Source organism: Xiphophorus maculatus, chromosome 18, assembly GCF_002775205.1.
Source record: "Xiphophorus maculatus strain JP 163 A chromosome 18, X_maculatus-5.0-male, whole genome shotgun sequence".
Lineage (NCBI taxonomy): Eukaryota > Metazoa > Chordata > Actinopteri > Cyprinodontiformes > Poeciliidae > Xiphophorus > Xiphophorus maculatus.
Window position 1 is genome coordinate 20,637,072 of NC_036460.1, and position 24,667 is coordinate 20,661,738.

Here is a 24,667-nt window from a genome sequence, read left to right on the forward strand (position 1 = left end):
CCAAGTGATCTTGGATGCTGAGCGGATCTAATCTGGTTCTGCCAACCCAGTCGGCATGACAACGCAAAAGGCTTCATGTTTGACTTCACCTTAATCAGAGGAGACAAGGAGAATCCATGCCATCTTGCCCCATCAAATACCTCATTTCTTTTCTTATTTGTACAGGAAAGTAGCTGTCAGGTTTTGCTCGACATGAACTTTGCAGCAGGATGAAACAAGCTGTTTATTTGTTTAATCCATTCACTCCCCGAATTTTCCTTTTTTTATTTTAAAATCCCAATACTTAAGCGGACAGACGTTGCGCACTGCCTGAAAGTATGCGGTCTGGGAGATTTGGTAAGACAAAGTTTGGCGAGGAATCTGCCTTTTAATCTGCGCCGTTTCAGAGAAACGAGTTGTTATTTTAAGTGTCATGAAAGCAGAACAGACTGATTCCAGGGACTGATGTTTTGTCACTGCCAACCAATATTTAAGCGCAGGCTCTGTGCCACGGAGCAGCCCCAGACATGATTGAGGCCCCCTGAGTTCATGTCTAATCAGTCAGGCTAATTTAAAGCAAATGATGTGCACGCACACGCTCCAGAGTTTAACGTCAGATCCAGCTCTGCGGAGGTTCAAACTGTCGAAGGTTTGCAAGTGTATGATAAAAATGTAAACGCTTGCCAAATGCGGCTTTCATACTGCACTTCCAATAATGCACAACATACACTCTGGCTTTCTCCAAACATGCAAGCATGTTCATTTATCAAAAGTCTGAGAGTGCTTCAGTCAGTAAGGACTGGAGGCTGCACAGTAGTCTGCCAACAGGCTGAAAACGACCCCCTGGTGGCGGTGGGCCTCCTGCACCTGTCCATAAAACAACCAGAGCTTCAGGCGCATTTGTCAGTATCACAGACTGAGAACAACGATCACCGCTGGAAAGTCTGTCGTCTTTATTGTTTTTCCGGCTGGTTTGTCATGGAAATGCTGCCATAGACTGAACCAAACGGGCCGGGCAGAATGCTGTTCATCATGTCTTCACTGAGCAGGTGACTGAATAGATGGGCTCTGCACTTTGAGTGAAATGAAAGTGGATGTAGCAGTACTGCAGTCAACATGGAAAGTATTAGTGCTGCTAACTCATGTTTCACAAGGAAACCTGAAGGAACAGGGTGTTTTCTATTAGTAACACAAAAGCTTTCGGAATGACAAAGAGAGATGATGTTTCTGGTTGTAAAACGTTCACAGAGAAGCTGCATTTTCCAACACCTCTGGAAGATGTGACTCCATGAGGTCAGGATGTATTTATAAATCTACTTCTCCATCACGCATGATATCACAGAACATAAGCTTAGCCTTTCTCCAACAGCAATCATTAATCTTTCAGTTTAATAAACTGCAGTTTCCATTAAACCCAGTCAGCTTCATGTGATACAACAGTTTCTGAAGGATTGTAAAGACAATAGTTGATACCATCAGCCCATTCATGGGTTGTATTTGCGATCAGGTTTGAAGGAAACCTTCCTAATTATGAGAGTGGGAACTATTTCCCATGGTCCTTAGCGGCATGTTTTGTAACCTGTGTTGCACTCCCGGTGCAACACAGGTTTCACTTCTCTTCCAGCAGGTCCTACCATAAAAAAATCACATTCTCTTAATTTTGTTTAATTTTTATGCACGTTTTGATGTGAGTTTTATCAACTAAGGTTAAATTGAATATGATGTTATCATCCTGCCAATTTTATCTTTACAATAATTTACTTAAAGTTATGTATTACTTTTACAAGTTACATTTAAATTAGTTAATCTATCATTATAAATGAAGGATTCTTATTCTTTAATTTTAATATTCATTAAGTTTAGCTTTTTAAAATAATATCTTTATTAGAGTAGGATTCTTACTACTTTAATTTTGATTTTAATTTAACTTTAATTACAGAAAAAAAATAAACTTAGTCTTGTTTTTCTCATTCCCCTCGTTTATGGCCTACTGACAGCAGTTTCCTCTACAACAATAGCTAATGCAAGTTCAAAGACAAAAAAGAACAATGTGTCTTCATTACTCAGCTGTAAACCAAATTATATTTCAGTTGAAGAAACATATTGTTACTAAGTCAAATATTGCTATTTTAAAAAAGTGTATTAAAAATGTGATTTTTTTAATTAATTAAAAAAAAAAAAAAACAAAGATTGAGAGCAGTGTCAGTTCTCGTATGAATGGCACTCCAGCCAGCTACTTCCTGCACACAGCCAAACACAAACCCGTAACCCTACAAAAAAGTCTAGCAATCTAACTTGCAGGTTTCACCACAACATATCCTGCATGTTTCAACCTAATTTAGTCCTAAAAGGAAGCACTGAGCAGAATAAAAGCTTTCTAAAAAGTCTCATTGTGTTTTAAAGATTCTCTTTTCAGCGTAGAATAGACCTTGGCAGGGCTGTACAGCTTAAATATGAAATAATTTGAGTTTTAGATGGTCATATACAGTCTTAATTCCTTAGAAAAACATGAAATATGAGTATTTTCAGGCACTTTGTGTGGAATGTAACTACAATGACAGCCACCACAGGGGGCGCTCATTCTCACTGACTGAGCAACCACATAAAGTAAACAAAATGTTCAGACAATGCAAGTCAGACAACTTTCTGATTTGCCTCATGCCACCCCTCTGTAGTGTGGGGTGTCTCTAGACAGTCAGACTGTGTCTAAAAATAACGTAACTTTTACCGTAAATTACTGCAGACAGCAAATCAGCTCAACTCCAAATGAATCCTGGATCCCACCACTAAAACAACATTAGTGTCATATTTCCACCAACCTATCACTCACTGTACCTGCTTTGGCAGCAGCTTTTTGTGACGGGTAAAACCCTCCAGTACCGCCACCATATCCTCCGTAACCGCCTGCAAGACAAACATTTAGAAATTACCATTAAATCATTATCAATAATTTAATTTGAAATGATTTTATAAATAACATTTAACTTCTTTAATATCCGTTAATAAAGTAAATAATTTGAAGCACCAAATCAGTTTTAATTCAATAAAACAAAATACCTACCGATCCCAGTTCCTAGATTTCCATAACCTTGGTAGGGGAAAAAAAAAAAAGTTAAGTGGATAAATAAAGTGAAGTGTAACACAAAAAGCACCAAGCTCAGGTTTGGGGGTGCAGTGAATGTTCACTGGTCAAGAAATTTTATATGCATGAACATGCACAATGCACATAATAATATATCTCAAAATAATTGCTAATTTATTTTTCACTTTTTGGCCCCTACACTGAGCCCCTTTTGAGTGCCTCAGCTCCAACTCGCTGTATATGACTTTAAATATGACAGTTGACTGAAACCTCTGAAATATGTTTAGGATTTGTGGTATTTTGTTTCCCCCGTCAGGCCACCTCAATGAAAGCTTTCTTGGAGGAGCAACTAAGACCATGGTTTACTTTACTGGAATGCGTAATGAGTTACTGCTGTAATTACCCTTTAATAGAAATAACACATCATTCAACATTTCATCACAACTCTCTCCAGAGCCATGCAAAAACTGCATGATGTGGATTAAAAAATTAAGTTTGAGACACTCGAAACAAAATCAGGCGCATTAAAATTCTGTTTTTGAGACGAGCGTTGTCAAGGGAAGGGAGCTGACTTTTATGAAGCTCAACGCCCGACAGAAATGCTGTGAGTCCAGCTTTTCGGCCTGGTTGTATTGTGATCTAAACATTGGGGGGAGCGATGGATTCTTCTGAAAGCTTAAAGAAAAAAAAGTATCTATGTTTTAATCTAAGGGTGTCAAAAAAGCTGAGTTCAGTTGGATGCATAAATTAAATCATGTCTCAGTTTGGGTTTCCTCTTGATGACAAGATTGAAACATTTGAAGAGGGAAGTATATGGAGATGGAAAAAGTGTGGGAGAGAGAGGAGGAGAAGAAGAACATGAAAATAAAACACTCACCACCTGCTTTTCCAGCAGGAATCAAAGCCAAAGCTCAGGAGGATTTCAAATAAGGCACCAAATACGATTTTATCATCTATTTATGGGACGTGAAACAGACTTATCGACAGATCCTGTCATAAGAACTATCATTAGCCCAGCGGCTACACGTTTTAATAAGGTCAGGTCTTGGTTTCCTGCATCATAGTGGAGCAGGTGCAAAAATCCTGAACCCTGCAGTCCCTCATTTAACTCCTGTCTCGGGCCATTTGCTGCACGACTAGAGTCGAAAATCCCTTTTGGATTTCTCCTAGAGTAAAGGATGCTATGCTTCAGACAGTCTTTAATTCACTCCTTGGATAAAATAAGTTCAGAAAATACAGAAGTATTTTTTCTTGTCTTATGTAAAGGAGTGTGTAAAAGTGTTTAAATCAGTTTACTTTTTTCATATTTTGTTTCCAAAGAGCTAAACATTAGTTAAAAAAATTATCTTCTTTAGGCTTTCGGAAGATCTCCCAAAGTTTTTCTTTTAACTTAATGCTTTCACACCAATTTTCTGAAAATGACATCTTGCCCAATAAAGAAATTAAATTGTGAAAAAGAAGGATAGTTAAACATGCATTTCAACTTTTTTTTGTAAATACAAATCTGAAAAATTTGTATTCAGTTCTTTATAGTCAGTATTTTATAGAACCACTGCTTGCTTCAACTTCAGCTGCAGATCTTTTGCAGAATGTCGCCACTCGCTTTGCACACAGCGGCTGCCCACTTGAAAATAGTTACACAAAAATAACTCGAGCTCATTCAGGTTAGATGGAGGCTACTTCTTAGTAGGCCTGTCGCGATAAACAATAAATCAATTAATCGTACGATAAATTAAAACTATAGACCTCATTTTAATTATCGGCTTTATCGTCTCTTCCGGCCTTTTTCTCTTTCTGTTGATGACACTGAATGGAAAAAAAGGCTCAACTCCGGTGCTCTCCACTGACCCTATATATACTGACCCAATATTATCGTTTATCGCAATAATTTTTGAGACAATTAATCGCTCAGCAAAATTTGAATCGTGACAGGCCTACTTCTTAGTTGGATTTAAGTCTGGACTTTGACTGGGTCCTTCTGCTTTTATCTAATCCATTCCTTTGAGTTCTGCCTGGATGTTTAGAGTTGTTTTCCTGTTAGAAGTTGATTGGCTATCCAAATCCTTGTTTTCCTTTTGCAGCCTTCAACCTGTTTCCTTGCAAGATTACCAGTAGTCTTTAATTACCTCCCTCAGTCTTACCATCAACTCAAACCAGAATCACCGCAGCCACCACCATGTTTTATCATGGGAATGGTTTGTTTAAAAAAGGTTGTAATTTCTGATTTTTGATTCTGAATATTAGCCAAAAATTTTTATCTTGGTCAGATGAAAGCACCTACTTCCACATGCTTCTAGAAAAGAAAACTTTAAAGAGCAAATGAAACATTCCTTTGAAACGTATGACTTGTATGACTAAACATTAGAGAAAGAGCAGCCAAACGACAAAGCAGAAATTAAGAAACACACGGTAATAATAGAAGAAAGTTGGACTTGTTGGAAGAAATGTACAAGGAAATGAAGGATGACTGAAGGGTTTTGCACATTAACTCCAGATTTCTTAATTTGTTAGTGATTTTTGGACTCTGTGTGAAGGACATTTTAATAAAATCGGTTTCAGGAAAAAATTAAAACAAGGTTGGACTAAAAACAACAACCTTTCTAAACAAAGACTCTTTCTGAAACGATGAGAAACATTAATGCTGCCAACAACTTTGTCCGGCAAGGAATTTACTTTCATCAACAACTGAAAATAAAAAAAACCTGGGATGAGAACAACTGTGCATGGGAAACAATTCACCAGGATACAGAGATCAGGGTGGAGCCAGTCCAGCCAATTGCAGGTGAGGAAACTGTTCTGATGAGGAGGAGCAGGAGGGCAGGAGGAGGAATGTACCAGCAGCGATAGGAGGAAAGATCAAAAGTGGATCAAAGCAAATGTGGGCACAGCTCTCGCCAAAGCCTTGGCAACAGAGACAGCATGCAATACAATCTCAGATTTGAGATAATCTGTCTCCTTCTGCCTTATTCTTCCAGATTTCTCAACCATCTCTAGACACATGTTGAGATAATAAGTGCAATCAATTTTTACATAAATCAAATTGATCGTTTTCCATTTTCCAGTCATTCCCGTGTTAACATGAGGACGCTGTCTTATCATATCCCCGGGATCTGTTGGACAATGACTGCAAGAAGGTTTCTGATCAGCATCCATGGAACAGCAATGATCTATAACCCCATTAAATTCACCAAACTGACTGGTTTACACAATGTTCCACAGGAGATTTAGATGTGTTCTGCCTGTCAGCACGTCTTTAAGAAATGCTGCGAGCAGCAGAATCAAAACAGGATTCTGGAGACTCTTGGTTTATAAATCAATCACCTGTGCTCACATGTGCTTTCAGTCACCGGGTTTGCTCAGAGTCACCCCGCACCTGTTCCGCTGAGCTCAGCTCTCACCACTGAGACGGGGAGATGAGAAGCAGACGCTCAGATTTTGGTCCGTAAGGGTGTTGATCTGTATCTGAGACCATGACTACAGGCCTTGAGCACAAACACAAAATTTCCACAAGAAGTAAAAAAAAGGAAAGAAAATCAACTTTTTGTAGTTCTGACATCATCTAACATTGTGAAAACAAAAATACCAACGCACAAAAATACCACACAGGTGGTGCTACATGTCCAGGGTCATAGCATGAGGAGCTTCATTGTTTGGCGTTTATCCACTGAGGTTTCCTACAAAGGTTCTCTGTTCAGTCACACTCACACCATCTTGTAAGCTAAAACAAGCATGCTTTTGTTGGATGACAGAAACCTACGTGTTGGACGTCTGTTGCAACAGTGTTTGTTGTCATGAGCCACACACGTAGAAGCCCGATATCAAATCTTCAGTTTTCTTTGCAGCTGCTGCCAGTATTTAGCTGATTGCTGACATCCTGAAGGATTTCTGCACTCTAATATTACGACTCATTTTCTCCACGACCCTCAAGGCAAAATAGAGACCCCCGGGGATCAATTGAGATCCACTTTGACTTTGGACCTTGGACTAGAAGATCAATACTCAACATGGAGGGTGGAAGTGACAGGAACCTGATATTACCCAGAAGGTGAGGGCTGAAGGCCAAGAAAGGGAAAGTAGAAGTTAAATGAAACAGTACGGCCAAGCATCACACTTTCCTTCATTTGGATAGAAAAACAAATTAAAAAAAACATGATTTTTCTCCCAGTTTCCATCCAGAGAAGACCACTCATGGAGAAACAGGACCATGACTCCAAATCTGGAATAAACTTCTTGACACCCCTTTCCTCTGTCTCAAAAAGCTTATTTAGATTTCCCCGTTAAACCAGTTCCTCCCCTAAACTGGTGCTAACGCTTGCTTCAAGCCAACTTTTTTCTGTTTCCACCTCTACAAGCACTGGATTTGGCACAGACTAACTGGTTTTATCACCAACTTTTGTCTTGGGAAAAGAACAGCTTTCGTCTGAAGGTGGCTCATTATGACCAAAAACTAATAAAATGCTAGCAGCACGTTTAAAACTCCCGAGTTACACCTAGTTTATGGCTGATGAAGGCCATCATGTGCCATTCATCAGGGGATGTGTTCCCATTTCAACCAGAAGTTGAAGCATAAAAATGTTGAATATATCTAGAGAGGCTACAAATGCGCTTCAAAAAATGCCTTAAAGTTTCAAATATACAGTATATACTGTATAGCTAGATATTTTGTTATTCCTCTACTAATTGCTAAATATAGGCAAAATTCTTCTGAACTGACATGTAGTGTTTAAAATGAGAACAGCAGTGAGTGACATGCAACTCATCCAAAGATAAAGATGACATCTAAGCGATCTTGTTGATGTCATAATTCTTTTGAGACATCCGTCCCTCTACGGTGTTACAACGTTTTTTTAAAGGCAGCACACGTTGGTGGCACGTGACGTTCTTAAAACATATGTGCCTCTGATATTTCCTGGCATACACACAAGAACCTTCTGAAGACCAGTCGACGCTCCAAGGTGCGATCAATCTGTGATCCTTTTCATAACCTGCTCCGTCACTTCTGATGAACCTGCCACGGTGTTTTTATCCGAAGGTGGTGTTCATTATTATGAAGATTTATGAACACCATGATATTGTGTTCGTAAATCCTCTCTCAAAGGCATTGTGTAACTTCTGTTTTCCAGTACTGTTTAGTGGTATCGCTTCTCAAAAATCAGACTTGCTTTCACATATGTGCATCTTTCACTCTTATGTCCAAGACTGTTTAAAAAGGTTTTCGCCACAGTATTAGATTAATACATAATAACGCACTATTTAGCAGATTGTTTATCTAGGATTGTCAAAACCAAGAATTGTTTGTGACCTTGAAGCCAAGCTACAGCTACTTATTTTGATGCATGTCTACACATACATCCTCTATTTAAAATAACGCTCTTCGAAGTTTTGATCTCATCGGCTAGCTTTTAGAATAAATGTATCTTTTCTGAAGGCTTGAATGTCCCTTAATTAAACTGCTGCCTCCGGCCAGACAAATATTTTTCAATAATTCTTTCTCTGAAAGAGTTCCTTCTCTAGAGGTAAAGACCACCTTGAGGCTCCGTCAAACAGATGTAGAGCTGAGATTTCCAGATCCAAACAGTAAAAAAAACTGATTGTCAGGAACACAGAGACGCAGCTCATTGAAAGATGGAACGAAAAGACCCAGGCCAAAAGTTAGGCATTTCCTTCTGTATACTGGTGTCAGAGCCTCCCTTATTCTGGTAGGGCTCTAGTTTTCTAAAGTCTCAAGTTAGGTAAAAGAAATTCAGATGAAAGAAATATTGACAGAATCTTTAATAAACCCAATAATAATCTGAAGTAGTAGTACCAACAGATTAATTGTTCATTCCAGTAACAGTTACAAAACAACAACCTTTCTATTGATAGGATGTTCCTTAGCATAAAGAATGTATTCCTTTAGAATGATTACTGATAGATTTGAGATTCATATGGACAATAATCTTGGCATACGACTCTTATTATACTCTCTGGTGGCTGTCAGAGGGCCTGGCGGCCGTCTTGTTTCAGTCGGGCTGTCCCAGGCCATCAGTATGTGAATCTGGGCTTTAATAGGCGAATGTCGTGTAAAGATCTTTGGAGTCCTCTGGACTAGATAAAGTGCTAAACAAGTACAGACTATTTACCATTTATTAGATTGTTTAAACATAAATATGATCAAGTAGCCGTATCATTTGCTCCATTTAGTGGAAAAGCCCATTTATGGTTCTTTTTTATTCCCTGCAGCTGGTAGCAATCTGATCAGAGATCAGAGATGGTTAGGGCTTTTAAGCAGTCACAAACATGGCTTGTTTTTAATAAATAGTGTTAAGTAAATTCAGCTGGTCAGATCAAGGCATCTGTTTGTTGGGACACAGAAGAAAATAATGTGATTTGTGTAGCTGAGCTGTTTCACTGGACTGTTCATAAACATGCATCGAAACAGACAGAGGATCAACCATTAACGGCCCATCCCGGCCGTATTATGTGATGTAATGATGTGGTATTGATCTGACTCCCTGATTGTGGAAAAGAACTGCTTAAAAACCAGTCAGAGCACCGAATCTGTCATGGTGGAAATACCCAAAGTTTGTTATTTTCAAAAAAAAGATTGAAACACAGCGATCAACATGTGTCTTTGGTATAAATTTAAACATTAGATTTGCTCTTTGTACAGATTTCAAGGGAATATTTTTAGTTTTTTTCCTCCACCAAATGACTGCAAGCTGTTCTGATTTATATTTTATGCAGCACCCCAACTTTTGGAGAAACCGGGTTCCAACTCAGTATTGCCCAACAGCGGTGAGTCATTTGTTGTTGCTTGTTTAGGAATGATCTCAGTAAGAACAAGTATTTCTTTCTTGTAAAAGGAGTCATGGAAATGTGCCCTCGAGTTCGTACTGTATGCCCCCTGCTGTACCAAACATATCTCTACTCAAAGTGAAGATAGATACTGGGGCAAAACAGCCCAGACGTTGCATGTGTCAGTCTTTCAGTCACTAGCCATGTTCTCAAACTGGGGTCCAGTACAAATGATGGATGTGAGCCAGTGTGAGCAGAAATATCTGGTTTCAATCTGCAGTGAAACGTCTTGCTCATTCTCCACTGGGGTTAAGTAAGGTAATTCTGTTTCAGAACCAGAGGAGCACAAGAACCATTAATCAAAACAGTGTCCTCAATCTCGGGTTCTTTCTTTTCCATGTTTCAGCATCCTGATTCTGTCCTCTCCAGAGCATTGTCTGAGGGGCTTACGCCGCTCAGACGAGAGGCGTTAGTAGCAGAGGGAAGCCAAACGTGAGAAGCGAGGAGAAGTATTAGCTCGCTCCTTTCCATCTCCTGTTTTCCTCCCCCTTCTCCCTGCTTTGTGAACCCGCTGGCTCTGGCGAAGGGTTTAATTTAGGAGAGCAAAGAATTCCATGGCAGAGATCCACTTTAACTGACAGCAGACGCGAGGAGAGCGGATTCTGGAGCTGGAGCTCTCCGAGTGTCCAGGAAATATCTGTGACTTGTTTCTCATGGCTTTCTCTGTTCAGTCCCTTTTGCAATCAGGCGAACTTATAGAAACAAATTGTTTGTTTAGTCAAATACCACAGAAAAAGGGCTTGACTCACATATTTCACAGCTGGAAAGCAGCACTGGTGTGCAAAGTGACAAGAGGGTGACAGATGGATGATGAATTGTTCTGTTTGTGTAAACCTAAACATTGTGTTTAAACTGGAAACCACAAACATGCAAAGAGAAGGGGGCTTCAAAGCTGCACAGAGGCATGCTGTGGCAGCACATGCAACACTTTGCCAAAGTATTCATACCTCTTTTCATTTATTGTCACGTTACAACCTCAAATTTGTGGTTTTGGATTTCATGTGACAGACCAACACAAAGTAGCGCATAGTTATTGAAAGTTGAAGAAAAATGATACATAAAAAAAATCCTTACGTCTTATTCCCCCTTTATTTTGATCCCACTAAATAAAATTCAGTCCGTCTTTAGAAGTAACTTATTTAGTTATAGAAGTATAGGTGTGTACTTCTTTGGACCTAAAGAGGAATGATGTAGAAGAATCAGCACACATCTCCACTTATTACAGCTAGAGACCAGCAGTCAAGCCTGAAATCTGGGTGGAGTGATGTACTCAGATCTGAACCTTCAGAGTCACAAAAAGTCAGTTACAAAGTCGGCCTTCTGTCACCTCAAAAACATTTCCAGGCTTAAAGGACTAATGCTGCAGCAACATATAGAGAAACTCGTCCACGTGTTTATGTTTGGTCGCATTGATTACTGCAGTAGTGTCTTTACAGGGAGAATCTCTTGAAATAACAACTGAGTTGTTTGCCATATAAAAACTGGCTTTAAAAACTGGCCCCATTCACAGTTTTCAGGATATATGATTAGATGAGAACAAAATGGATAATTATGGCCAAAAAGCAATAGCCCTGGATACAACATCCCCATTGTGACACTTTCTGATGTCAGCTACGTGGATGATTTTCTTCAGAAAGCAAATGAAAATGGTGCAGGGTTTTACCTTCCAGTAGGATGAAAATCCTAAAAATACAACAAGAGCTACAGTGCAATTGTTTAAACCAAAGTATATTCAGCTGCTAGAATGGCCCAGTCAAAGTCCAGATCTAAATCCAATCCTGAATCCATGATAGGGCTTGAAAGTTAGAGTTAGCCGTCGCTTTCCACCCAATTTACTGAAGTTGAGGGGTTTTGCAAAGAGAAATAGGAAAACATTTCAGACTTTCAACTACAATTGCAGACAGAGGAGCTCTAAAGTGTTTACTTGGGAACTAGCATGTGCCCACAGATTTGTTTTTTTTTATTTTTTATGTATAAACCATGCATTTTTTCCTTCCACTTTACAACTAAGCACTACTTTGTGTTGGTCTATCACATAAAACCCCAATAAACACATTAAAATTTGTGGTAGTAATTTGACAAAACGGAAGGGAGTTCAAGGGTCAGGAACACTTTCACAAGGCTTTGTAATGTTGTGTTTTCATGTAATGCAATCAAATATGTTCTTGTAGATGAACCAAATCTTGAAAGGCAATCAGAAGGCCAAATGAGAATCAGCGGTTCACAGTGACTGACAGGTAGTGAGACTCTTCTTCGGCTACGGTCCAATGAAGATTTGCACTTCAAAAACTAAGCCCCTCATCATGTCCGTCACTATGATGACATATTTTTTTCAGTATCAAATTATCACGCTTATTTCCTTCCAAGTTGGTGGATAGATTGCATTCTTGCAAGTTGACGCAGAAACTGAATGATGTGAGGTGCCGCAGTGATTCCAGATTGCGTGAGACAAGTGGACATACTAAGGCTCTCCCTTGCTTCCTCTCTGGTGACCTCCCCTACTCTTTGTCACCTCAAAGTGCAGTGCGCTGTCAGTCATGGGCATCGGGCTGGGAAAAAGCAGGACTGTACACATGCGGGACTAATTATGCATTCACACAGTCGCACCAAAGCTCTTTTCCTCGCTCACTTGGGGTGAGCCAGTCGGACTTTGGCGGCAAGCCTTTTATTGTTTTCTTGTTTCCTTTTCCATGCAGTCATTGACACGATCAACGAGAGGTCCCAAAGCCTGAACCGCCCTCTCTGCCAGATGACCTTCCAGTGCAAAACTGCCAGAGGTCCCATCAACAGACCGGGGCCGTCTCCTTCTCCTTTGGTTAGGAAAGTGTCCAGATAAAAATATGCGCAATAAATCTGCCATCTCAGCTGCTCTGGGTGGCAATTTAAAATTTTATAGAGCTCTTCTACATCACACTATAAAGCAAAAGCACTTTGCTTCATTGCGTAGCAGGAACTAACACAGATGAAGGAAATTTGGCAATCTTACCCAGAGTCTCACCAGCTAAATTGGGCATCAAACATATATATCAACTCCGAGGCACTGGGGTGATTCTTAGAAAGGGCTCCAAATTAAGCACAACCATTAAAATCACCACAGCATGATGCTGGGATTACAAGCACCAACACCATGCTGCCAAACCCGGCTGCCATGCCCGCTGACGCCTGCTGCTGGGTGACCTCAGCCAGACTTCGTGGTCTCTCACCACCACAAACTTCATTCGAAATGCATCAGCGGAAAAGAGCTCCATTCCTCGCTTTTAGTCTGTGCTGAGTTCATTTGAGCACCATGCGGATCCGCAGCGTCTCTGATGTCATTGTTTACACTGCAACTCTGACAGAGCAGAACGCAATCGAGCTTAGACTTTAAAGTCATGCTAACATTTCTCCCTCTTTCTTGTTCCTCAAAGAGATGAGAGTCTTACTTCACATTTTATCCACCTCCAAAAGGAATGTCACAGTTCCTCTGCCAACACTGAGCCTTGACTCCTTTATCCAGAGCTCATACCATCTGGTTCCAGCTTGTATGCAGCAGCAGCACACTGGATACATGTGAGGACAACAGCTCGAAAGACCGATTATTTCTGTTCACGGCGTTCCATCTGCGGGGATGTTCAACTGTGCAAATTACACACAGGATGAGAAAACCAGTCAACAAACTCAGCCCGTGGCCATGGTATGCAATGTTGGCCAAGTGTGCCTGTTTTGTATCGCACAGATGGTGCACACATGCAGCCACTGGACGCTTTCCTGATAAGTCTGGGTTGAAAAGGAAGAAGAGCTCCCCCTCGATATGTACCAATTAAAAAGCTGACGTTAGGTTAACGTCAAAACTGTCGTCAAAATTCTTCGGTCACTTTTAGTATCAACAACTACCTACGAGTCTTTACAACAACTTCCCAAAACTGGCTTCCTTACTTTGTTTCCTGCCCTCTTCTTGAATGTTTTTAGATTGGCCCATGATGTGTTGCATTTTTGCATCTTTTTGCCTACTTCATGTTGTCTAATAGGTTCTACTTAAAAGATTTACCTGATTCTGTCAATCTGGCAGTAATTAGACTTGGGTGTGTCCTTTTAAGTTGAACAAAAGAGTTGGTTAATCACACTTAATTCATAATTTGACAAGAAGGATAATTACTTTAGCATATTATGGATAGTTTTTCTCTCTTAACAGATGAAACATTTATTTACCAATTTATATTTTTTTAATTATAAAGGGAAGAAATATGTCAGGTGGCTAAAAGCTTTTCACATTGCTGTATGTAGAGATATTACTGCATGGATAATCAACACAGGATAAGCCAGATGCCTGAAGGGCAAGCACTGATGTAATGTAAAAATAGCTCATTCCTAAGGTCATCTAGCCCAGCCCTGAAGCTGATAAATACTGAAATATCCAAGAGAAATCCTTCACTGAGATGAGATGATTACACTGACTCACATCACTGTGAGCACAAAGTGAACAAAGAAAAGACATCTGAGTTTTTACAGCAACCAAAACTTACAGAAAATGCTTTCCACTAGCAAATCATTTGGAAATCAGTAAAAATAAACATATCAAAACCGTACAGGCTCATGGTTAGCTTTTAATACCGCATTTTAGATGTGAAGGAATCAATGATCAGATTGATTTCCATCTTCGTCATTGAAGAAGAAAACTACGGACCTCCCAGCTCTTCAAACCCCAAGCAGCTCTGTAATTTACATAGGCTTCCACAAATCTACAAAACATTCCTCCTATTTAGCAGTCTGAAGTGCACTCTTAAAAATAAGCAACACACTTTTTTGGCTTCTGATCTGTTTTTCTTAAGCTTTTAGGGAAATAAGAGAGAAAAACTCTCCCCATCATCATATAAACGGCACTTAAGTAGTGCTTCCAGATGGATAATGATAGATATCCAAGCTCCTGGCCTGTTGGAGGAGAGGATTTAAGAGCAAGACAAGAGATTTAACAATGCCGCTGATAAAAATAAAAAAATAAAGTTAAGTAGAAAGCACCAAACACACAATCTCTAAAGGGCTATTTATAGTAAGAGTGTCTAGCATTTTTAAAGACCCACGGCTGTGGATTCCTATAAAATATGGAGTAGTGGTTCTCAGGACACACTGTCCTTCATGTGTTAGATGTTTCTCTGCTCCAGCATTCTTGAACCTAATAGTTTCCTTACCTCCTCAGGACAACAAAAACGGCAACAGAAGCGTGTTAATCACCCGTTTAATTAAATTAGGTATGTGGAAACAACCGAGACGTGAAGTACAGAGTGCAAATCCTGAGGACTACGACAGAAAATTACTGGTAGATCCAAAGATATGTCTTACAACTTTTAGATGCGTCACTTCTCCAACACACCTAAATCGAATGGCTCGTTACCAGGCCCCTGCAAAGCCGAATGACATACTGATGGGGGAATTCAGCCACTTGATTCAGGTTTTTACATTTTTGTGGTGAAGAGATTAAGAGCCGCTATTTGCTTATTTTCCTCCAGATTAGTTTGCTAAGACTTTTGAAGACGTCTGCGACAAAAACTTGTGACATAATCCAAAAAATATGGTTTAAGAAACAAAAAGGACCTTCTAAAGTGAACAAACAATGTGCTTGGGCCGGCCTGTGCTGGGTGGGCCAGGTCCTGTGGGGTTGCTGTGGCTCGGCTGAAACAAAGTTTCCCTTGCAGACGGTGCAGGTTCCAAGATTACAAAAAGCGTCAGATAAAGATTTGATGTTGGACAGATTAGGGACACAAAGTGAGAAGATAGATGAGGGGAGAATGCTGCCATTTTTCAGTCTGTTTGAATAAGCAAGTATGTCTGTGTATGGCTGCCATCGTGTTGAAAGAAAAACAGCATGCCTCCCTGACAGGCTGAAGTACAATTTTACTTATTTACGCTGGTATGTCCAAACGTGTTCGGTCACAGTTGTAACTGCGTACATATGAAGATTATGAGCATAATTCTGATCATGCGCATTCCAGATCCTTGGGGCCTCTGGCAGCTCAGACGACGGGTCTGAGCATTAGTAATGAAAAACATGTGCGTTCCAGACACTAAACCTCCTCCAAGCTCATCTTCTTTTGGCCAAACTCTCTTGTCCTCACCTCAATCTATCCGTCTTCTTTCTTTCAGCAGGCTCTCTAAGTATGTGTGCTGCAAAAATGAATGTGGAAATAATTCTGTTTTGATGAAAAGGAAGTGATATATGCATATGACATTTGGCTTGATTACAAGTATTATTTGGCCTTCCCGTCCTTTGTGCATTACACAGTCTCGCCCTGTGTGTCCTCATAATGTCTATCATATCTTTGTATCTTTCCACCTTTTCCCTTACTCTTTGTCATGAAGAGCATGAGGTCACTTGGTGTTAGTTCAAACAATGACCATAATGTGAACCAGAATCTGAAGAAGTACCAAGAGGTGAAAGCTTAATGTTCGAACTAAGATCTGCAGATTGGAAATGAGCGAATCGGGTGAAAAACTGTTTCCAAAGAGGAGCGTTTCAGTCTCTGGTGCACTGAGGAAACAACTTGAGATCATAATTGAAAGTTTGACCGCTGGTCTTTTTCTTATCATTAAACATACCAGATCACAGAAAAGCTACGCTAACTGCAACCCTTCTCAATGAGTAAGTTGTTGTTGACATTTTATTTTCCGTTGAGCCATGTTAGCCATTCATTCAGGCTGCTATAAAAAAAGAGCAAGGTTTCAGAGGGTGCTGGCTTAATTCAATCCTTCTACTAATTTCACCCAGCAACAGAAATGATCTCTTGGCTAAGAGAAGTCAATTTATACCTGCTCTGTACCTGAAGTTTATGAATCGGAGAATGACGGAACTGATCCGTAGTCGACTTCAGTAGGCACCAGAAAGGCTGAATGGATAAGCAGCTCTATTTTCTTTTTCTGAGCTGTCTGGCATGGACCATGTTGACTTTTGCAGCTCTTTGGAAATCTTCAAAATTAAGATAATGGCCTGTAAATAACCAGAGATTATTCATACCCCTGGCAGATTTAGATTTAGAGTAATCTTTTAATTTTGCCCACATGTTTCTTTTGACTTGAGGTAGCATTAACGTTTTCTGATCTGATTTGACTTATCAGAGTCAAATCAGATCAGATTTGACTCTGATAATCTGCGGAGGGAACCACAGATTAGGGTTATGACAAAGATACCTTCCAGCCTCAGTGGTTTGAAGCTCAACACCAAAGATAAATCATCAAAATAACAGTGAAAACATGCAGCAAGATCTTCGTCAAATATACAACACCAAACATTTTCCACTGAATATTGAGAAGTGTGTAAATTAGTTTGAAAATGTCATATTATAATATGGTGTAAATGAAAGCAAATGTAAAAACTGATACTCTTTTGGTATCATTTTACCCATATGTAAAACAAAAAAGGATTGTTTTACACGTATGATAAAAATAATTTTGACAGAGTCTCATCTGATTTATGTTAAGCAGAAAACTTATTGCGTAAATGAAAACTTTAAATGAAAATCTGCCAGGGATGTGGAAGAGTTTGGGTCGAACTGTTCGTTCTCTGAAGAACACAGCTGGAAGAATCAGTCATTCATTATGCCAATTCCTAAAAAAAAGATGCTGAAGACAGATCTGTCCATCCATCCTTCAATTTTCATAAACATTTTGTCTTTATTCACTTTATCCAACACCCATTTTGTTTGGCACTGCTTCTGTTGCAAATATACAGTACATATTTAATGACTTATCACAACAAGAAGCCTAGAAAAACTATTTTTAGTGCCTTTTTTTTTAAAGAGAAAATCTTTTTTAAATTCAAATATAAAAAAGATTGAGCCTTAAATCTCTGATTGGTACATATTTAAACCTTTCACCTTCAAAACAGATCAATGATTTATGTCAAGGTTAGAAACGGTCACTCGAACGTGTATGTTTCACCAACTTTGCAGCCCCCTGAAGTGGAAAATGTGGACTTTGAATATTTAAAAAACTCAGAGAGGATCTGAAAGATCTGCTGTTAAGATTGGATTAAAATCAACCTTTTCAGCATCAACTCAATCTGTTGTGTTCAAAAAGAGAGACCATAACATGCTAAACGAGAACCTTAGTTCCTCAACTTGATCACTGAAGGTGGTTTTCTCTGTTGGGTTTCATAGCAAGACAATGATTCAGCACAGACTGCAAATGATCAAGGAAACAAATGATCAAGGTTCTGGTGTGGCCTTGTCACTCTCCTAAGCTCAGTTCAATGGGAAATCGGTGTAGGCAGCTGAAGTTTATAGTTCTTGTGAATTGGACTGAGCCAAAATACCACCAGAGATGGGCTGTTACACTTGGTGACAACCTACAATAAATGGTCTTATGATGTCCTTGCCAACAAAGATTTTTCCACCATTTTCTAAGTCATATTTTGCTTCAGGATCAAACATTTTATTCAGCGACATGCAGAGACGTAATAAACTTTTATTTAATGTGTTTTTCTGGATTTTTGTTTGACGCTCTGTCTCTCCACATTAAATTGAAGGTATCATAAATATTTGAGACTGTTCCTTTTTTTTTTTCAAGGGAGTAAACTTATAAATTCAACAGGGGATAAAGTAATTATAACCCGCAGTGTTTTAATGGAGCTCCATCTTCTCAGGCCAAACTGCATTTTTGATCTGCAGAAACTGCTAAAATGTAAATGTTATACTAAATTGTACTTTGTGGATTTCAAAAGGTTTATCATTAGATCTAGCAAAAATAAATTACAGTTAGATTTTAATGAACTCCCATCTGTATCTGCAACCTGATACGTATTCAAACTTTACTTTTTGTAGTTAGCTTGTGGAAGAAAAACAAAAATAATCTGAGCTGGAGTGAATTAAGTACATTGGAACTGAAATAAATGTCACTGAATTGATCAAGAAGCTGGTATTTTGAAGGACGCAGCAGGAACTTTTCTGGTCCAGGGTTTGAGAGTTTAAACTCTGATCAAAAGCTGAATGCACATCAATCTAATGGTCAATAGAGAAATGAAAGATTTCTCTCATGTGTAGACTTGAGGAATCCCATTATTAATAGAAATTGACAAAATATTAGAGATACAAAGATGATTTTCACTCTGGACTTCAGGCTGACATGCTGAACAATAACACAGACTCTATTGTAAATCCCTCTCCTCTCCAGACACATTTCTTACATCTTAGAACAAGGTCCTGTATTGGTGTAATAAAGCAACCACCAACAGTAAACTCCGTGTATCATTTTAACTACCTTCAAGTTGCCTGAAAGAGACAAGAAGCGTACTTGCAACAGCCAACTTCTTGTAATTATGCCGTAAGTGCTGGATCCACCTTTGCTCGCAGCAACACAGGAAAATATGCAATGTTTAACAGCTGTTTATAAGAACAAGGCTGCAGCTTTCGGTGCGCTGTCAAAGCGGAGAGCTGACAGGCTTCACAATTAGTGTAACATTTACAAGGTTCTGCCCGAGCTGTGGTGCAAATCACTGTAGTCACGCTCCTCACACATCCAGCTGCTGTTCTCTGCTACAGGCCATGCAAGGTGCACATGTGGAATGCAAAATTGTTACATGGATTATGCCTAAAATGACTGGCAGCTCTTTATGTGCATGCAGGTATCCACAACAATGGGACTCTGAATGCTGATTAAACATTGAATCAGTTTTAGGTTTTCTGGTAGCAAATAGTTTTATCAGGTTTGTTTCTACTGCACCAACCAAACACCGATGGATCTGATTGAGCCTCAGTGAGGTTTGCCAGCAGGTGATCTGCATGTCTGTACAGCTAGAAAAACTTCAGGTGTAGACAAATCCACACCAGCCAATTAAAAGCCACGCAAATCTATTCATGCCACCTTTTCACATTTTGTTGCATTGCAGCCACATACATCAGTGTATTTTATTAGGGTCTTAGCAAATAATAGTGCATAACTGCGAAATGTTACAAGAGTTTAGAAAGTTTATATAGATAAAAAATCTGAAAATTGGGGTTTGTACTTGTACTTCAAATCCAAACCCCTCAAAATTATTAACAATTTAGTCTCAGAAGGAAGCTGGCCGTTCTATAAAGGCCTCAGAGGATTTTCAGAAAATATTAGTGAAGACCAATGAACACAGCAGACAGAAGAGGGAGAAAGATATTATGTTTTAAAAAGATTAGATTATAAAACAATATTCCAAGCATTCAGTCCTTCATCTGAAAATAGATTTCAGATGATGCATAAATCATCTGCAAACCGAGACATGGCCGTCCACCTAAGCCTGACTGACTGGGAAAGAAGTGCATCAATCAGTGAAACAGTCAAGGTCAGGAGAACTAGTCACAACTGATTGGATGGGGAATAAACATAAAGAAGGGGTAACTCTGATAGAAAAATTGAGAGATGCTGCACACGAGACGCTGGGGTTTGGGAAGGAGTATTACCTCCAGCAAACGTAAACATCCAGTCAGAGCTACACTGGAATCCTTTAGATCAAACATTGTCCTATGCAAAATGGCCTAGTCAAAGCCTAAATGCAGTTGAGGATCTGTTTTAAGAGAAAAGTTTATGTTTAGTGATGCTCCATATCCAAGTGGATTCAGTATGATTCAGTATTCCATACGTACATGGAAAAATTAGGCAAAAAAAAGTCTCTTTGTGTCAATAGCTGGTAGAAACATTGCCTCTAAAAAAAACCCTGGAACTGCAGCAAAAAGTCATTCAACAAAGTATTGACCAAAGGGAGATGAAAACATGTGCATGCCACACTTTTTAGATTTTTATTTGTAAAGCATGTAAAAACAAAGCAAAAAAAAAATAAAAAGATTCCTTCTCCTTGTCAATTATGTACTGCTTTTGTTGGTCTGTCACATAAAACCACAAAGCAAAACACTGAGGGCTGTGGTTGTAAAGTGACAAACAAATGAAAACGTTCAAGAGGTTTGAAAACTTTTGTAAAGCGTTGTAAAGTAATGATCTTAAGAATAATTCTTCTGATGGATCTAAACGTCCCATTGATTAAAACCAGCACTAACATTTGATTACTGTGCTGCTTTGGAGCAGAAATAAAACTTTCATTAAGCCTTTCCCTTGAATTCAAAAGTCCGTAAGGCCTTAATTACCGCTCTGATTTTTCGACATAGCTGGGATTAGCATGGATGATGAATGCCAATGCACAGATCCAAAAGTGTAATGATTAGAAAATAAAAACAAGCTTTTAATTCACTTTGTTTCCTATTTTCTCACAAAATTCAACATCTTCCAAGCGCACCGTGCAAGGAGAGGGGTGGGTCGCTCGAAAGTTTGAAATATTTCTCCAGGAATGCTCTGCAGCAAGCAGCCAAAATCAACTTCCGCTCCATGCCGGATATTAGCTCATTTTCACCAAATGGCCCTCTGGAAAGTCATGTTGGAGGACGGGGTGTGGCGGGTCCTTCTGTAACCCGCTCTGTGTGTAATCAGGACTACAAGATTATTGCCTGGTTCCTTATCTTTCTAAACACACTGAGGTGGGCTGAGATTGTATCAGCTGCGCTTGGGGAAATTAACCAATAGCTAAACACCACTGAAGCACCAATATGGGCGAATACTAAAATACAGAAGGGAAAATATTTACAGTACAAGTATCGAAGAAAAGGGCCATGCTCAGTTTCAACAAGAAGGTTTCCATATATTGTACAGCTCTAAGATTACAATAACACTAATCAGTGCTTTGGCACCATTGTTTGGCAGCTGCAGATGACTGTTTGCATTCTGACAACCATCAGTTCCCTAATGCTCCTGTTACAGCAGAGGTGAAGGAGCGCTGGCACCCACAGTGCTCCCACTCAGGATGCACTGAACAGCTGCGAGGCCAGAAAAAACAAACTCACACCAGGCAATAAGAAAAACTTGGTGACAACCCCAAAGACCCGTTCGCCTGCACCGGTGAACCCCTGGGCAACCTGATGGGATTGACGTCTACACATTAGGCTCCTTTATCAATTCAATAACAATACATCAGATTTCCTTCCTTTCGTGTTGCAAGTTATGGAGAGAAGGTTTCCATGTTGATTGTCTGCGTTGTTGAAACCGAGCAAGAAGGCAACATTAACACACATCTTCCAACTTCATAATCTTTAATGGCCGTAACATGTGCATCCAAGTAAAAATGAAAAAAAGTTTCATAAAACAGGAAAATGATTGTATAAACGTCTGAGACTTACCTGGTTTTGGAGGCTTTCCTCCTTGTCCTGTTGGGGGGGAAAAAAGCATGGTTTTTGTGAATTGCATAAAATCTTTGGTACAAAAATATTTTATTCTGCCAATACACACAATTCACAAGTTGATTTAGTTTGTTTACAACTGATAAAAGATTTATGGCCTGTTTGCAGGCCACAAATCCAACATCATACCTGCTGGCAGCCCTCCGTAGCCAAGGCTGCCCGTTCCCACTCCTCCTGGTACCAAACCGCCGGTCCCAGCTCCTCGGCCTCCACCGCCATAACCTCCTACTGCTGGGTTCAAACAAGCACATGTGTGACTGCAATCAGAATCAATACTAAAACCATGCTGAATTTTACATATCACAATGACAACAAAAATTATATCTGACTTAACTATTCTAAAGAGAACAACTGTCTTGCTCTGAGCATGTTAACAGGATTTGCGGTATTCTTTATTCATTCAATTTTTCAGGAACTATTACATGTAGGTTAGGATTTCTGACCCGGTAGCAACCAGAAAAACGTGTTTGTGGACACTAGCATTGGGAGCCGTCCACTAAAGAAAAATGACCTTCAGGGTTTAGGTTTTCTTTGGGACTCCTGAAACAGCAAACTGGCACCAGGTGGGAAGAAAGACTGCAGCTATTGTGGCTGCAAACGCAACAATTTGGGTGTAAGAGGAATCTGGAGAGAATATGGAGAAGGGCTTTTGGTTGACCTCAAGAAAGTTCTGGAAAACTGTTGAACGACTCAGAAAGGGAAAGCAGGGACCAGCTAAGGGTCAGTATTGTTTATGGCAGCAACTGTTGATGCTGACAAGCATTATTCTTAGGTAATGGAAGGAGCACTTTTGGGATTTTCTCAATTCGGTCATAAGATCCTTCTCAGAGGAGGCAGAACCTGATATTTAGTTCCAGTTGTACTCGGAAGTGGGAAATTACAACTTCCCAGTCGGGAAAAAAATCAACCGGAACGCCCTCCAAAGTTTCCCCACTGGGGAACTGGGCGCAACTCCCAACTACCCCCAGTTACGACGTGTAAGGTCGACTTCATGTTTCAATATGGCCGCTCCTCGCAACAACAGCAGCAGTAAGATGTGGTGGAAAACATGCTTATTTTACAGGACACACATGTAACACTGCCTCTAACGTTAATGTTAATGTAGCGCTTGCATCTCTAAACTGAACGAATCAATGATGTTCATAAGAGATGCTGCGTAGTCGCTGGGCGTCGCCATGTTGAAATGTCGACTTCTTAACTAGAAGGCCGTTACCTTAGGTCTGACGTCACACCCAACGCCGAGTTAATACTGTCAGGAGAAAACCTCTTAACTCTTTTGACATTGGAAAACGGGTTACAAGGTCGTTAAAAAGCTTCCGAGTGGAAAAGTCAACTCCGATGGAGTGACGAACATTGTGTTTTTAAACACACACTAGTCCTAAACGTAGCGTCGGCGATCCAGCCAAATTTGCAGTGCCGTAATTCTGCCACATTTTACGCTATCTAAAAAATTCCAACGGTTTCTGAAAGGAGAGACGTTGCGCTTTCCAGCCAATATTGGGTTATTACGGTAATTTCACCCTCGCGGTAACAGGGAGCGGCATTAAATGGTAAATTGCGAAAATAACTCGCTAGATATTGAAAGTTCCGATAGTTCCAAAGTTGTTACTGATAAATGGGCAAATGTATTTACTCACAGGACATTTAAATTAATAACTGCGTACAATTAAAATAAGCAAATATAGCGAGGCGGAGATTTTAAATTTAGGACAGTAAAGGTTAAGAAGGGGGACCTGAAAGTGTTTTCATAAAAAGAATGAAGTTTTCTTCAGCTATTAACTTCTCAGGCATCCAAAATGCTGATTTCAAACCTTGCATCACTTTCTAGTTGGTGGTTATTTGCGTCTTGAGTAATTTATACTGAAGACAGACTTGTCATTGGTCCTTAATAATGTTCTAAAATAAACATATTGCAAAATGAATGTTTCTTTGCATCATTTTGAGTTGAGTGAGTAATCTACCATTGGTAAGATTAATCAATGTCTTGAAAAACTCTTTAAAACTTAAAAACGTAAACTATCCTTTTAGCACAGTGGTTGTCTGTGGATGCTTGATTTATTCACTAACACTACAGTAAATTAGTTGTAGATTCTCAATATAAGAAGTAAATCTAAGATACTTTATGATCTGAACAAACCATTGACTGCTAACAGGACCACTTCTCTTCACAGCAGCAAACTGTTCCACCTTGTGTTTGTTCAACTGCTGAATGTTCCAACAAACATAAAGATGTCAAATGTTCAAAGGTCACAGCAGTCTTCCTGCAGCCGTAGCTTTAATATTTTTTGGCTTTCAAAAGCTGCACAGGGTCAAACTTGTTCAGCAAATGGGAGCTGAAAGTTGGCCAGCTCTGTATTATGAATACAGAGTGTGACCTGCTGCTAAATTGAGCTGTGCTGCAGACTTGTGAGTGATAGATGTGTGAAGTGACAAGCAGCAGACAGAATGTGTGCAGCTTTGCAGCAAGCCCAGTGGAAGCATTGACCACTTTATTATCAAAATAATGAGAATAAAGAAAAGCATATTTAGAGTACCTCATAAAATATGCAGC

General features: G+C 39.6%; 1 protein-coding gene across 4 annotated transcripts in view; it reads right to left on the bottom strand.

Annotated features, from left to right (window-relative positions):
* Nucleotides 1-24,667, bottom strand: part of LOC111611990 (elastin-like) — a 67,447-nt gene that overhangs the window by 27,489 nt on the left and 15,291 nt on the right. For 3 of the 4 annotated variants that reach the window (XM_023351312.1, XM_023351311.1, XM_023351309.1), the window contains exons 4-7: nt 22,246-22,347; nt 22,057-22,083; nt 3,041-3,067; nt 2,815-2,883 (exon numbers count right to left, since the gene is read on the bottom strand). In XM_023351312.1, the coding sequence (XP_023207080.1) occupies nt 2,815-2,883; nt 3,041-3,067; nt 22,057-22,083; nt 22,246-22,347 (225 nt within the window). The remainder of the gene's footprint in view (nt 1-2,814; nt 2,884-3,040; nt 3,068-22,056; nt 22,084-22,245; nt 22,348-24,667) is intronic. The other variant, XM_023351310.1, reaches the window with a different exon arrangement.